This window comes from Carettochelys insculpta, chromosome 1, assembly GCF_033958435.1.
Source record: "Carettochelys insculpta isolate YL-2023 chromosome 1, ASM3395843v1, whole genome shotgun sequence".
In the NCBI taxonomy this organism is placed as follows: domain Eukaryota; kingdom Metazoa; phylum Chordata; order Testudines; family Carettochelyidae; genus Carettochelys; species Carettochelys insculpta.
The window spans coordinates 271,669,118-271,683,679 of NC_134137.1; the positions used below are offsets into that span (position 1 = coordinate 271,669,118).

The 14,562-nt window shown below is 45.0% G+C and overlaps 1 protein-coding gene across 1 annotated transcript in view; it reads left to right on the forward strand.

Moving 5' to 3' along the window:
- Positions 1-14,562, forward strand: part of TBXAS1 (thromboxane A synthase 1) — a 353,481-nt gene that overhangs the window by 251,601 nt on the left and 87,318 nt on the right. Inside the window, exon 9 of the mRNA XM_074983822.1 lies at positions 4,098-4,412. Coding sequence (XP_074839923.1) covers positions 4,098-4,412 — 315 coding nt within the window. The remainder of the gene's footprint in view (positions 1-4,097; positions 4,413-14,562) is intronic.

Consider the following 14,562-nt stretch of genomic DNA (forward strand, 5'->3'; position numbering starts at 1 on the left):
GGCAGTGGGCAAGCATGCTGTAAGGGACAGTTCCTTCTGCAAAGAACTTACCATCTAAATTTGAAGTCCAAACTTTACAAACAGGGGCTACAAATCCCAGGCAACAGGAACTAGTGGGTTGCTTTGCAAGAATATGCACCAATCTATCTTTGGCTATATTTACATATCTTCATTTGAAACAAAGGACATGTCTACCCTAGAAAAATTGGCCTTTAAATTTGCTGGTATAATCACAGCCTCTAGCGTGACTATAGCTAAATTGGTATAAAGGTGATTTACACTAATAAGACTAGCTATTCCTGGGCAGGAAGGGGACTTAGCTGTACCGGTGTAAATTACCTTTATAAGTGCACCAGCAGATGTACCTGGCATTGCTTGGGTCCCTAACTGTAGTAATATTTTTATTTTAAAAGGAAAATGTTCTTACTGTATTTAAATGATTATATAGGGCAGGGGAGGGGAGATGCAGGAAAGAGTGGGGAGGAGCTGGGAGGGTAGCAGGGGTTCAGGGCAGGGGAGGAGGGTGACGCAGTGAGGACGGGGGGTGGCTAAAGTCAGGTGGTTGTGTGTGCATGGGGACTCGGGGCAGTGGGTAGAAGGTGGAGGAGTCAGGGCAGGGTTTGGGTGGCTCAGGACAAGGAGTGGGGGTTCAGGAGTGAGGGCAGAGCTCACAAGAGGGGGTGAGGGTAAGGGTCTGGGTATGTGGTGGGACTTAGGGCAGGGTGAGTGCAGGAATCTGGGTAGAGGGTGGGGGATGCAGGGCAGGGCACTGGAAGGTCTCGGGACAGGGCCTACAGGGGCTGTCCATGGTGGAGAAGACTGGTGCTGGTCCAGGGTGGGGGCCAAAGCTGCACTGGTTGGCCACAGCTTCTCCTCTGAGAGTGGCAGGGCGGCAGCTCCCTACCCTGGTGTCTCCTTGGGGGTGTGTGCCCATGTTTTATCCCCACCCCCACCCGCACAGAATCTCTCCTGCTGCGGGGCTGCAGTTCCTGGTCCCTTCCTGGAGTCATCTTTGGGGAAGAGAGAAATCCAGGCCATGGTTCCTGGCCCCTCTTTTGTCTCCTCAGGGGTGGGGACAGGCAGTGGTTTCTGGCCCCCTGGCATCTCCATCTTGGGGGGGCAGGGGCAGGCCATGGCTCCCATTCCCCCTAGAATTTCCTCCAGGGGGAGCAGGCTGTAGTTCCTGCCTCCTCAGTGTCTCCTGCGGGGGAGTGGGCTGGGCCGTGGTTGTCAGCCCCATCATCTTGGGAGGGGCAAGGCTGCACTGCCCAGCCTGGGTTGGTCCTGGTGGGGTTGGTGGCCAGTGGGGTGTCCCCCATGTGGCACTACAGTTGAGGGCTAGAGGGAGGGGTTTAGGGGCAGGGGTCACTTACTTGGCCTGAAAGCTGGCAACGTGAATAGCCCTGGCCCCAGGTGGCTGCTCTCTTCCTGGTGTGGCCTCTCCCAGTGGTCACTCTGCAGTATAGATCTGCTCCTCTTAACCCCCTTTCTTTCCATGTTCTGGAAAACTGTCAGATTCCAGGCTCATCCCATTTTCGTGGCACAACCAAATACTGACCTTGCTTTAAGTTAGAATGAGAGGAGGCTGCATACCAAATTTGGTGGTCCTAGCTCTTACCCGTTTAGGAGGAGTTCTTGAACAAATGGATTCACAGATGCATGGATGGATGGACTTACGGGCAGACAGCCTCATTCTAAAATATATACATAAATACAGAGCAGGACATTTGTCAATATCGCATGCCTAAATGAACTAGGTATACAGAAGAAACTTTCAAATGTGGACCATGAGTACGAGCTGGCTTTTGACTGAACAAAACATTCACTAACAGAACAAACGTTGAATTAGCACAAGAATGAAGTCCTCCGTAGGGCTTATTAAGTGCAGTTCTTAGCCATACAGAAAAGAGTAAAAGTATGCCAAAGTATTGATTCTTTATTCACAAGGACAGCTGGGAAAGAAGTTATTTCACACAGTAGCAGCTACAATACAGTCACAAGGCTTTTATTTCTTCATGTATTAGATGTGAGGGGCTTTTTGCTAGCAATACATTCATTTCAGTGGATAACACATTTTTAAGTGAGGCATAGGGTGGTATTGTAAGTGATGGAACACATTTCTGAGTGCAATATATAGTAATATGACTTTGCATGCTTCATCAGTCTGGAAAATTCATGCATGCAGAACATTGGGGGTTGGTGCAGATCAGCTCAGCCGGTACACACAGCTCTTGTATATGTTACAGTTGTTGTTGGCCACTATAATCAGCCTCTTGCTTTTGGGTACACCAGATTCGTATGCGTAATTACAAGCTTTCATTTAATGGACTGAGATTCAAAGGAGAGCTTAGAGAGGTCGTGTGCTATTCCCTTACCTTACCCAAACACTCTGAATTTCAGTGTCTCTCTGCAGTTTGCTAGCAGCAGAACTAGAGCACAGGAGATAAAATATTTCTCCTCTTGTCTCTTGCTTCTTCTTTTTCCCATGTCATGTAAAAATATTATATGATTAAGTCCTTTGACATATATAATTAATTGCTCCTTCTTCACTCTTCCTTCATTTGTCTATCCTTTCTCTAACTTAGCTATGTCATCTGATGCAAGAAGTTTTCCGTTTAGTCCTTAATAAATAAATAAATAAATGCTGGTTTAATTCTTTTGAAGAAATACTTGATCTGTGCTTTCCCTTTTCAATATGCAACATGTCAGATCCTGGCATTGCTTTCACTCCTGTGTCCCTTCCGTGGTCTGATCCATTGTGTTTGTATTTAAGGAATTGAAAATGAACCTCCTGGCCTCCTGGCTTAGATTCAGCACAACAATATTATATTCTCCTTTCAAAAGTCAATCCAATCCTTTTGGGCTTCATTTAAAAGTCGTATCAAATTTGCTGTGCAAACTGGCTTGGATTCAACTTGTGCTTGTGGCATTATTCTGGCACAAAATGACACAAACAGGTAGTTTTAGTAAAAGAATGGCTCAACCAGCATTTTGCATGAACAAGGTACATACACAGGTTTGGTACTGACCTAACTGTACAGTGTAAAGGTGCTTATATTGGTGTAGCTTTTTACCAAAATTAGTTATAGAGATTGAACCTCTCTTGTCCAGCACCCTTGGGACCTGACCAGTGCCAGAGGACAGAATCTGCTGGACCACAGAAGGTCAATATTGTCTATCCCATTACCATCAATTTCACTGCTTACAGGGCTCTTAGAAGACATTTAGGGGTAAATTACAGCTAAATTACAGCACAGAACACTGAGAGCCAGGACTGGTGACTGGAAACAAACTTTATGGGACCACAGGAAACTTGGCCACACCCATGATAAGTGGTCATCCGGCTAATTAAAATCATGCCAGATTACGGGGTTTGGCAGCTGAGAGAATTCTGGATTAGAGAGGTTCAACCTGTACTAATATAAGCACTTCCATAACAATAAAACCAACCCCATCCTTGAAGGCTGCACATCCAGTATAGTTATATTAATACAAAAACTGTAGATATATATGTCTGCTCTGAAACCTAGATTATGGCTTACTCTCTGTAGGCTGGCTCCCCTAAACAAACTTGGTTGGTTATCTGGACCTTAGGTGTGGGCAAATGTGGAGCAACACACCTGCTGTTATTGTCTTCTCACAGCCAGTAGATTGGGAATGAGCAGAGAGTATGTCTCTATCCCTGCCCTGCCCCCTTCTCACCACACACATGCATACTCACTGACCAGTACACCTGGGCTGGTGTGGGTCAGGTGGGACATAAGTAGTACCAGAAGGTGCTAAGTACCACCCTCTGGAAATAAGATCCCTTTAATGTGTCTGAAGTTAGGCACTTACAGTTTGAACATCTGTGAATAGTTGTTAGTTTGAAAAAACAATGAGAAGTCCTGTGGCACCTGATAGACTAACAGATATTTTGGAGCATAAGCTTTTGTGGGCAAAGACCCACTTCATCAGATGCAGCCAAATATCTGTTAGTCAATCAGGTGCCACCGGACTTCTTGTTGTTTTTGCAGATACAGACTAACATGAGTACCTGTCTAATACTTATTATTTAGACTCATTCTTAGAATATGTTTTCATCTTGCATTTCACAGAGGCGCAGAGACTTTCTCCAGTTGATGCTCGATGCCCGCAGCTCTACAAACGCTATTGGGGTGGAGCACTTTGACACAGTCAACCGAGCTGATCTATCCATTCGGGACTGTATGCTTCCTACTGACAAGGCCCCTCTGGGAAAGGTTCAGATGACATTGTCCGAAGATGAGATCGTAGGCCAAGCCTTCCTCTTCCTGATTGCTGGGTATGAAACGACCACCAGTGCCCTCTCCTTCGCCACCTACTTGTTAGCCACCAACCCAGAGTGCCAGAGGAAGCTGCTGCAGGAGATAGATGAGTTCTCTGAAAAACATGTGAGTAGGTTCATTGGCTTCATATGTTTCCATGCTCTTTGCATAATATAAGTCGTGTGAGCAGAGTGCCCTCTTTGAAATATGGGCCCAGGACATGTGAGGCAGATATTAAAAATGTAAATCACATGCACAAAGCTACATTAATGCAACATGAATCTTGCACCATTAAAATAAAAAATCAGGAAGTGCAAAAAGTTAAGATCCCAGGAGTAAAATTTAAATAAACCATAGCCTTTGTTTTTATTAATCCACTGTGAATGTATCTTCCCCCTATAGCATCTAGTGCAGGCCAGCATTATCTCAGCCCCAGTCCTGTATGTATTTCCTGGGGTTTAGGTATATTTAGTCATTTAACTAGAAAAATAAAAGCACGCCATGCTAAATGTCAGCACCTGGCCTGGAAACGCCTGGTAAAGACACCAGCCTCTTGTGTACGAACCCAGCTCCTAGGTACAACAAAACCCACTGGGATTAGGTAGTGTGTACTCACTGTTTCTAGCACTGATTGTCTATGGCAGGGGTCAGCCACCCCTGACACAAGTGCCAAGAGTGGCACATAAGCCACTTTTCATTGGCATGCGAGGCAGGAACTCAGCCCCACCTCTCCTTGTCTATGCAGCTGGGAGCTTGCTCCAGGCCACGCCACCTGTGGCTTAACAAAAGACCAGCTAGTGCTGCCAATCAACACCTAAACGATAAAGCTCTGCATCTTCATTTATTTATTAATACAGCTGTTGTAAGTAGGACTGTTAGTGACTTTGAAAAATATCACTGGCACTCGGCCTGCATGTAGAGGTCAAAAGGTCAAATTTCAGCTGTTCGCCTCAGACAGGTTGCCCTGATCCATGGTATATTACCAGGTTGAGGCCTCAGACAAATCGGAGCACAGGCTTAACACGTGAATTTCTTAATCACAGTCATTTTATTCTAGAAAGCATAGAGAACTACGATCTCTGAAAACGAGAAACAGGTGTGAGCTGTATCCTCCTCCCAGTCTCATGTTTTCTTTTCATCGAAGTTTATCAGCATTCATGCTGGGCATATTCCCTCCTGCTTTCTCTCTCTCCTGTTCATATGGCTTACGTGTAACAGTGCTGTGTCGTCCCCATCCCCCAGTCCCCCACTTCAAAGCAGAAGCTCTTTTTTTCCTAGCAGTATATAAACACAGATGCTTTCCTTTTGCCATGCTACCAGGCTGAAAAACTGCAGACCTACCATGTGTGCTGATACCAGGTATGCAGAAAATCCATTGTTCCATGAGTTTGGACAAGTAGTTGAGAGACAACCAAAATGGGTCACTCCTGATTGCTCTGTGACTGCTTCTCAGTGATGATACTTCAGCAGAGTGTTAAGCACAGTTCCTGGACAGGGCAGCAATAATCTTCCCTTACTTGGATTGGACATATATTCAGCACATAGCTAAATGGCTGTAGGTCCTGACACAAAATAAGATTACAATATAAAATCGAGTTCACAATTTGACACAGGTATATCCCACTCTTTGGGTGCGTCTACACTAGCCGGCTACTTCAAAGTAGCTGGCACAATATTAAAATAGCACGCGTCGCGTCTACATGCACCATGTGCTATTTTGACATAGGAATTGACATTAGGCGGCAAGACATCGAAATCGCAATTCCTATGTGAAGATGGGAATAGCATCCTACTTTGACGTTGAATATCGAAGTAGGGCGTGTGTAGACGATCCACGTCCTGCTACATCGAAATAGCGGGGTCCTCCATGGCGGCCATCAGCTGAGGGGTTGAGAGACGCTCTGTCCAGCCCCTGTGGGGCTCTGTGGTCGCTGTGTGCAGCAGCCCTTAGCCCAGGGCTTCTGGCTGCTGCTGCTGCTGCAGCTGGGGGTCCATGCTGCGTGCACGGGGTCTGTAACTGGTTGTTGGCTCTGTGGATCTTGTGCTGTGCAGACTGAGTGTGTCTGGGAGGGGCCCTTGAAGGGAGCAGCTTGGGGCTTTGCTGGCCCCTTATTTCGATGGGGAGCGCTTGTGTGTGTGTGGACACTCTACATTTCCTTCTGGGGCAGCTCCTTTCAATTTCGACATTCTCCATCGCTACTTCGACATTGAACGTCAATGGCACCAGCCCTGGAGGACGTGTGGACAATACACGTCGAAGTAGCCTGTTTCTATGTTCTTACATTGAAATAGGCTACTTCGAAGTAGTGTGCTTGTGTAGATGTAGCCTTTCTGTTTAAATATGTCTAGTGTGAATCAGTTACAGTTGCATGCAATTACCTTGGTTTTCTTCCTTTTTATTTTTTTTTTAAAGACAAGACAGAAAATTGCCTGTGTGCTTAATAATTTTAACGTTGATATGGGCCCAGTGAGTTTTTGAAGGAGACAATTACCCACCTATGTTGCTTTTGTTGTTGATCCAGAAACAGTTGTCTGCCAAACTAGTTTACAGGGCAGGAACATCTGTTTACTGCATAAATTTTTGCAGCCAAAAAGATAGCTAGAAAGAGGCAAAATCTCAGCTGATGTAAATTGGTGTGGTTCCAACTACAGAGCTAAACTGTTTTTTTTTTAATAATAAAAACTTATAATTTGCAGAATACTTCACTATGTCTCTGGCCCAAATGTGGCCAAACTCTAAAATGATATAATTCAAGTTTTCTTCCTTCCTTACACCTGCAGTTTTGTTTTGCTATTGTTACGGACAATAGTAATTTTTTGAATATTTATAAGCAGAAATTTTGCCCTCAATAATGATCTTCAGAACCTTTGTTAAAAATATTAATAAGTTGAATTTATCTCAAATCAGTAAGGACGCTATATGTAGACTTAAAAGTTATAAATAGAGTACCTGTTTGCTTTAAAATTCAACTTCATAAAAAGATGCCTTCTTCACTTCTACTACCTACAAAGACAAGTCCAAAATCTGCATTTTGTTGGATATAGTTGGTGGGAACACTTAAAACACAGTGTGACAAACAGTTTGGTCTCTGAAGTCTCTGCACTAGTTGTTAATTATTAAGATGGTGTGCAGCATCTAGTGTCTCCATTTGTCTTCATTGTTTGTTGTGGGCTTTTTAATGAGTCCGGTGGACTTTTATAGAACAAAAATAATACTAGACACGGCTTTCTTCATTTCAGCTGATGAATTTGCATGCTCAATTCTTTGGTCATGCAGTTTTGGCTTGCCTACTTCTTATGCACCCCAGAACTCACCTTTGCATCGTTTTTGCATGCAAATCCAGTAATTAGATATTTGAGCAGCTCATTTGCATACAGGTTTTAGAATATGCAAAAATGCACATGATTAAAATTTCGCAATTTTACCCAGCTTTGCTTGTGCAAAAATAAAGGCCACGCTCGGATTACTTTGAAAATTTGCCTCCATCTGTCCTGTAGACAAAAACATCCTTTAGAGTGACAATTCTGCTTTTGAACAGCACACTCCCAAGTTTTTTTGAAAGATTCCTTTTGCGTTCAAGCTCTCTAAAACAGTAATAGCAGTGAAATGCAGGCATTCATCAACCTTATACACTAGGCTCTCTCCTCATCAAAATTACACCTTTCATGCCTATAGTCTGAGCTGATCCATTGAGTGACCCCTGGTATGTTACATTCTAACTACAAGACTCTGTTGATAAGACTAGGTTATCAGCAGTACTGCTGCACTCCAAGTGGAGCATCTGACTTGTTTCGCTCGGGTGCAGGAGGCAGATTCTGCCCTCACAGCCATTTAACTTCATGGATGATCCTGACAAGTTGCAATGTGACTGAGGGCACACTTAGGACTATCGTGGGTGTGGTGTATTGGTTTATGATGCAATTGCAGCCTGTATAGGTTACGATCTAGTCAGCTAGATATTATATTAATGAATAGAGAAGTATAGTATGTGCTCAGGCCTGCCAATGGCGGGGGGCAAAGGGGGCACGTGTACCAGGCCCTTTTGAAATGCTGCGACAGCACCGCTCCACGGCTCCGTGTGACTCTTGAGGGGGAGGGGGACAGCGCCGTGGTGTCCAAGCAGTGCTAAGAGCTGATTGCTCTGTGTTCCCTTCCTTCTGCCCTTGGCCCCTCCACTTCCGGTGCCTGGAGCCAGGCTCCCTTCCCACCTTGTGCCGGGGCTTGCATTGGCCGTCAGCCCTGCTGTCTGTGCCCTCCCAAGGAACTAACAAGCTAAAAAATAAGTGGCACCCAAAAGGTGTGGGAGAGAGGTGTAGCCAGAAGGGGACACTTGGGAGTGGAGGGGGGCTGACTTTAGATAGATGGGCAATGATGGGGGCAGGGGAGGGGAGCCAGAGAGATTGGGCTGCCTCCTATCAAGCAGTCTTGGTGAGGGTGGGGTGGGATGGACACTCTGGTCAGGGGACACTGCGGGACATACCTGAGGAGTGGGATAGGGCTCTGCCAGGTGCTCCTGCTGGGAGGCTGGGTCTCTGGAGTAGAGTCTGGAAGTCTTTCCTGCTGCACCAGCCCAGTGCTGCTGCTGTGGAGCGCGGGGTCGGACTACTTGCTTTGCTGCACCTCACCAACACTCCTGCTTGGGAACTGGAGGGATCCCTAGAGCAGGGTTGGGACACTTGCCCCACTGCACCACCCAGCGCTGTCTCTGGGGAGCAGGGTCAGGCCACAGGGGCTTGCCCTGCTTTTCCCTCCTGGTGCTCCTGTCAGGGAGGAGGGTCAGGCAAGAGGAGCAGAACAAGTCCCTGACTGGGCTCTGTGGCTGGACTTGAGCCCCAGAAGGTAAGGAGTTGAGTAGTGGATGTTGGCAGGCGTGCAGGTCAGCAGAGCTGGGCAATTCCCTGTGACCTGACCCTGCTCTCCAGCAAAAGCACCAAACTGGCTGAACAGAACAGGGGGTGTTGGGGCAGATGGGGGTGGGTGGGCCTGGATCATAAGTGGGTGGGCTATGGCCCACTCAGGCCCACCCATGGCTATGCCTCAAGTGTGAGAAACAGAATCAAATAAAATATATACACGTAAGAGTGTGTGTATACTTTCTCTCTCTCCCCTCACACACATATACACATCTACATACACAAATACACTATATTTTTCCATATAACTCTAAGTAGATGTGGGCATGGCTGCTAAAGGTGTGTTCACTTTTGTCTTTTTGTTTTGTTTGAACTTCTATTGTTGTTAGGGTCAAAGAAATTCAGGCTTGGGGTTTTTTTCCTATTGCAAATTTATTTTCACTATAGCTCTATCTGTTGTGGTATTTAGGGACTGCTCCATCACTAGGGCTTCAGTGGCAGAGTGGAATATAAAGCAAGAGGAGGGAATGGTGGGTTTACAGATTAACTAGATGGTTTAACAGCTTAATACATGGTCAGTTCAATGTGCATTCATATGCGCAGTGAAACTGATAGCCTTATCTTTGTTTCTTAGTGGAGGTTATCCTGGATCCCCAGGCATTCCATGCACAGTTGTCCAGAGTCCCTTGCAGAGCATGTTCCCTGTTACTTCACTAATGTTCAGTTGTAGTTACAGATGACATATACATGGCTATATGACAATGGCAAAGAGGAGCACAACTGTAGTCATTCAGCTGTCCTCTTCAATAATATGTTCGTGCCTCCCATCTTCATGACCCCCTGTCACAAGGTTTCCTATTCCTAACAACATTGGCCACAATTAATCTTTTTTTATGTGTTCAAGGATCCCTGATCCAGGAATTCCCTTCAGGGTCAGGAAGAAGGTATAGAAGTTCGGTCCCATTCACTCAGTAATTAACCACACTTAGCCTAAAATCTAAAATCCTCACAACTGACTTGAAAAGTTGTAGGGGAAGAAGCTGTTTTAGAACTGAGAATATATTAATGTTCTGTTCATGTATTATGGTGTGTGTGTGGCTGTGTCTCTCACCCAAAGGTGTGCTGGTATCAGCGTTACTAAGAAACCAGAACAGCTCCTACTAGTCAAATGATGCTTAATATTTTGGCTTAGCTCTCACCTTTACTCAAGGTGCTTTGCAACGTAAAGATCATGGTAAAAGTAAATTAGTGGGACAGAGCACGCAAGAGGGATGCAGCTGGTTAGGTTGCCTCTGACCAGCAGATAAATAGAAAACTCTATCTATTCACAGATGCACACATGTTAAACACTGTGTCATGTACAGCCAAATTTATACTCCAGTATCAGAGGGATAGCCAAGTTAGTCTGTATCTTCAAAAACAACAAGTCCTGTGGCACCTTGTAGACTAATAGATATTTTGGAGCATAAGCTTTTGTGGGCAAAGACCCACTTCATCATCTCCTCACCCTGCTCACCTGCCTGCCTCATCACCTGAATCTGATGAAGCGGGTCTTTGCCCACGAAAGCTTATGCTCCAAAGTGTCTGTTAGTCGATAAAGTGCCACAGGACTCTTGTTGTTTACACTCAGGTAGTTGCAGTATGCTTAATAAAATCCACAGTAATTTCACTTGCGTCATACCAGGTCTATTTTATTGGTCTCCACTGTGGTGCAGAGTTCCAGTATGACCTTCCAACAGTATCTGCGTTACACCCCAGAAATGGCTGCACTTCAGTGGCGACCAGACTAATGTATGCGTAGATAGGAACAGATAATATAGTATTTTACTAGTGCTTATAAAGCCCCCTGGGTGAAAGGGATATATATAGCAGGCCCAATCCTGGCCCTTCTCACGTGGGAGTAAGAGGCACCCACAGCCCTTACAACTACACTCAGATGCTTTATGACAGCCTGACTTGTCCTAATGAGGGTGAGACTGGCACCAAAGGAGAAACAGAGAGGTTCCGTGGTGGCTCCAGGGTTTGGACTTGAACACTCCCATGAGTTCCCTATCCCCTGGCCCTGTATGTATCCCATGTGCACAGCAAATGCAGAAGCTACCATTCCCCTAGGCTACAATAAACCTTGCAGACCTGCTTGCTACGAAAGACAGCCTTAGGATGGGGCTGGTCGTTCGGTTTTCCACAAACAAGAGTGCATGCACTGGGATGGGGTTATAACTTCTTCACCTCCACTCCTCTCTGCTGCATACTCTGTTCCTTCTCTTAGGCTACATTTGTGCCCCTCCTGGGTTTGTACATGTGCTCAGTAACCATTCCTCTCTGCCATTCAGACTCCTTTGCCAGTTCTGCCTTGACCTCCTTACAGTCTAGGAAGACATGAGGAACAGAACTGAGGGAGCAGATACCATTGCAATGATCAGGGCCATCCCTGAGGGGGGCTGGACCTGGGACAAATAAGCCTCCCTGCTAGTCTCCACACAGTCAGCGTGACACACCCACCAATGTTCCCTCTCATCTGTTCCCTCCATGTGCAGAACGCATTTCTGTGCGCACCAAGGCACATGTGGATGTGCACCATCAGGAGAACATAAAACCTAGCTGTGGGTGCTCTGCTCATCATCTGGGCAGCGCTTGAATTCCTCCTGAGCAGCAGCCCAAGCACACAGGTGACAGGGAACACTGGTGCCCACTCACCTCCCACTTCTTACCTGCTACTCTCCTCCTGACCATCTGTCCACCTGCCTTCTCACCCCTCTCCCACCTGACTGCCTCCTTCCCATTTGCCTTCTTACCCTGCTCACCTCCCTGCCTCATCAGTTGGGATGTGGGACAGAGGGCTAAGTACTGGGACAGTCCCCATTTTACCAAAATGCGGAGACCCACAAAGCACAGGACCCTGGGCAGTCACCCTGATTTGCCCTACGCAAGGGCTGCATCTGGCAGTGATGCGACTGCCTTTCTTTCCACTTCATTTCTGTCCTCTTCCAGAGAAACCCCCCTGTACAAAAGACAGGTTCCCTTGTTCTATAGGTTCTATGGTTTTCTTAAATGAGCAGTGTCAGTTCTCCCTTTTGTCTTTAAGTCCTTTTCAGAGCAGCAGGTGATTAATCTAATTTTGGGGGTGAGGTAGGAGCTGGAGTCTGGACAGTTCATCCTCCAAGGGTGAAGAGAGCCAAAAGAGGTGATAAGAATTTACCTTTGCACCCATACCTTAATTTTAAGGCAAAAAGCATAAATTAGTAGATTGCGGGGTGGAACTGGGAGCAAGAAAGCTCCTGAGTTCTGATTCTGGTTAAAAAAGGAACAAAATGACTCACTGTGTGGACTCACTCAAAACACATCAATTCTTTCCAATTCTCAGTTTAATGTGTAAGATACGACAAGAGTTATGTACATACCTACCTACCTCATAGAGATGATGTAGGAATCAATGGACTAAAGCTGAGGTTAATTTTGGTGATTTTGACACTGCATATGGCAAGTGTAAATAAGTACCTGATGCCGATCCTCGAACCATGCTGAAATAATCTGAAAAACATCTAATACTGTATTAATGATTCAGTCCTCAGTGGGCTGGTGGTAGCTGTGAAGGCTACGGTGAGGCTCCACCTGAGTTACAGCTAATTCACTCTTGTCACTGGTGCACGTGAACATTGTTAGGGCCGGACAAACATGAGGGAGAACTTGTGGTTGGAAGCAATAAGGAAGCAAATGTAACTATATGTTAAAACAAAGAGCAAATATTTATGGAAAATATGAAGTATGGAAATGGAGCCCTGGTGGGGGGTAGGTCTTCCATTCTTGTTTTTAATTAGTATCTATTACTATTTATTTTTTTATTTATATACCTAGAAGCTCCAGTCAAGACTCCATCTCCGTTGCACTAAGCATGGATTCACCCATAATAAGCAGCCATCCCTGGCCCCAGACTGTTTATAGTTTGAGTGTGGTAGGTTAGATAGAGAAAGGGAGGAAGAAAGGAAATATGCCCATTTTAAGGATGAGAAGTAGACAGGTAGTGGGAATGTCTAAACTGCAGTTAGAAAATTGCAGGTTGCCCATGCCAGCTGTCTCAGCCTGTGAGCCCTGTTTTACTGACGTTTCAGAGTTTGGTTTAGGCTGCAGCTCAAGCTCCTGGAACCTTCTCACGTTGCAGGGCCCTGAGACCAAACATCCACATTGCCATTAAACAGCCCAATAGCCCAAGTCAGCTGGCATGCATCAGCTACAGGCATTTCACTGCGCTGTATCTATACACTCACTGAGTCTTTGCCTTGCCCAAAGTCACACAAGAAAAGCCAGGAGCTGAACTGACGTATGCTGATTCACAGACCAATGTCTTAATTACAGTTATTCCTTTCTTTTGTAATTCACGGATCCTAAAGAAACTTGAGGCCTTGGGATTTTACCTTACTACTTAGAGGCAGTTTGGAAGAACTTTTTTAAAGGAATAAGCTTTGTCCCATAACCATGTGCTTTTCTGTTACTCTGGCATGTCAAACAAAGACATCATAGCCTTTTCTATGTTTAAATTGTATTTATTGAATTTCATTGATGTAGAATAGTGTCTACCCTAAATTATCACACATTATTAAGTAAGTACCTGATGTCAATCCTAGATGCTTTACACATTATTATTATTTCATTTATAAAATGATCCTTCTTAGGTGTGGTTATAAATGTACTCTGCATGGTGAATGGTAAATTAGCCATACGCAGGACTGGATTGGTCTGTAGCCATTCCTTTGCTGGTTATGAACTTGCTGTAGTAACTCATGGAATAATAAGGACACAAGCAAGGCTTTCTTTTATTGCCTAACTTGCAAACTTTGGGGCCAGATTCTTATCTCATGTAAATCAACGTGGCTGCATTGTCTTCATTGAGCTTAGCTGATAGGCACCAGCTGGTTGTGTTCTTTGCCTTGAACTCCCTTCCTACTCTTGTAGCAATTTAACTAAATACAGCTTGATATTATGTTTTTGTCTTGTTACAAAAGCATCTTTACCAATTTAAAATTCTTCTCTTCCATAAAGTTCCTGGGGAGTAGTGAGAAGAAAACATATTTATTATAGTGTAATTTTGCCTAATCGAGTACTTTGTATTTTAAGCTGTTTATGCAGTGAATCTGTTTAGTAGCACAGGCTTGCTTTCTCTGTGTGTTAGCAAAAACAAGAGGTGAAAGTCACAGAAGTGACACTGTCATGGAATTATCCACAACAATTTGCATGTATGTGGTGTCTTTCATACTTTATCTCAAGGCACTTTACACTCAGAAGCTTGCAACTACAGAGACTCAGCATTGCTGAGCAAATACACTGACAGGAAAAACTTGCATTTGACAAGAAAGCCTGTATCGTATGTTGGCTTTGGAAAAATTCCACAGATGAGGGGCAGTGTTTATGCATAAACACACACAAA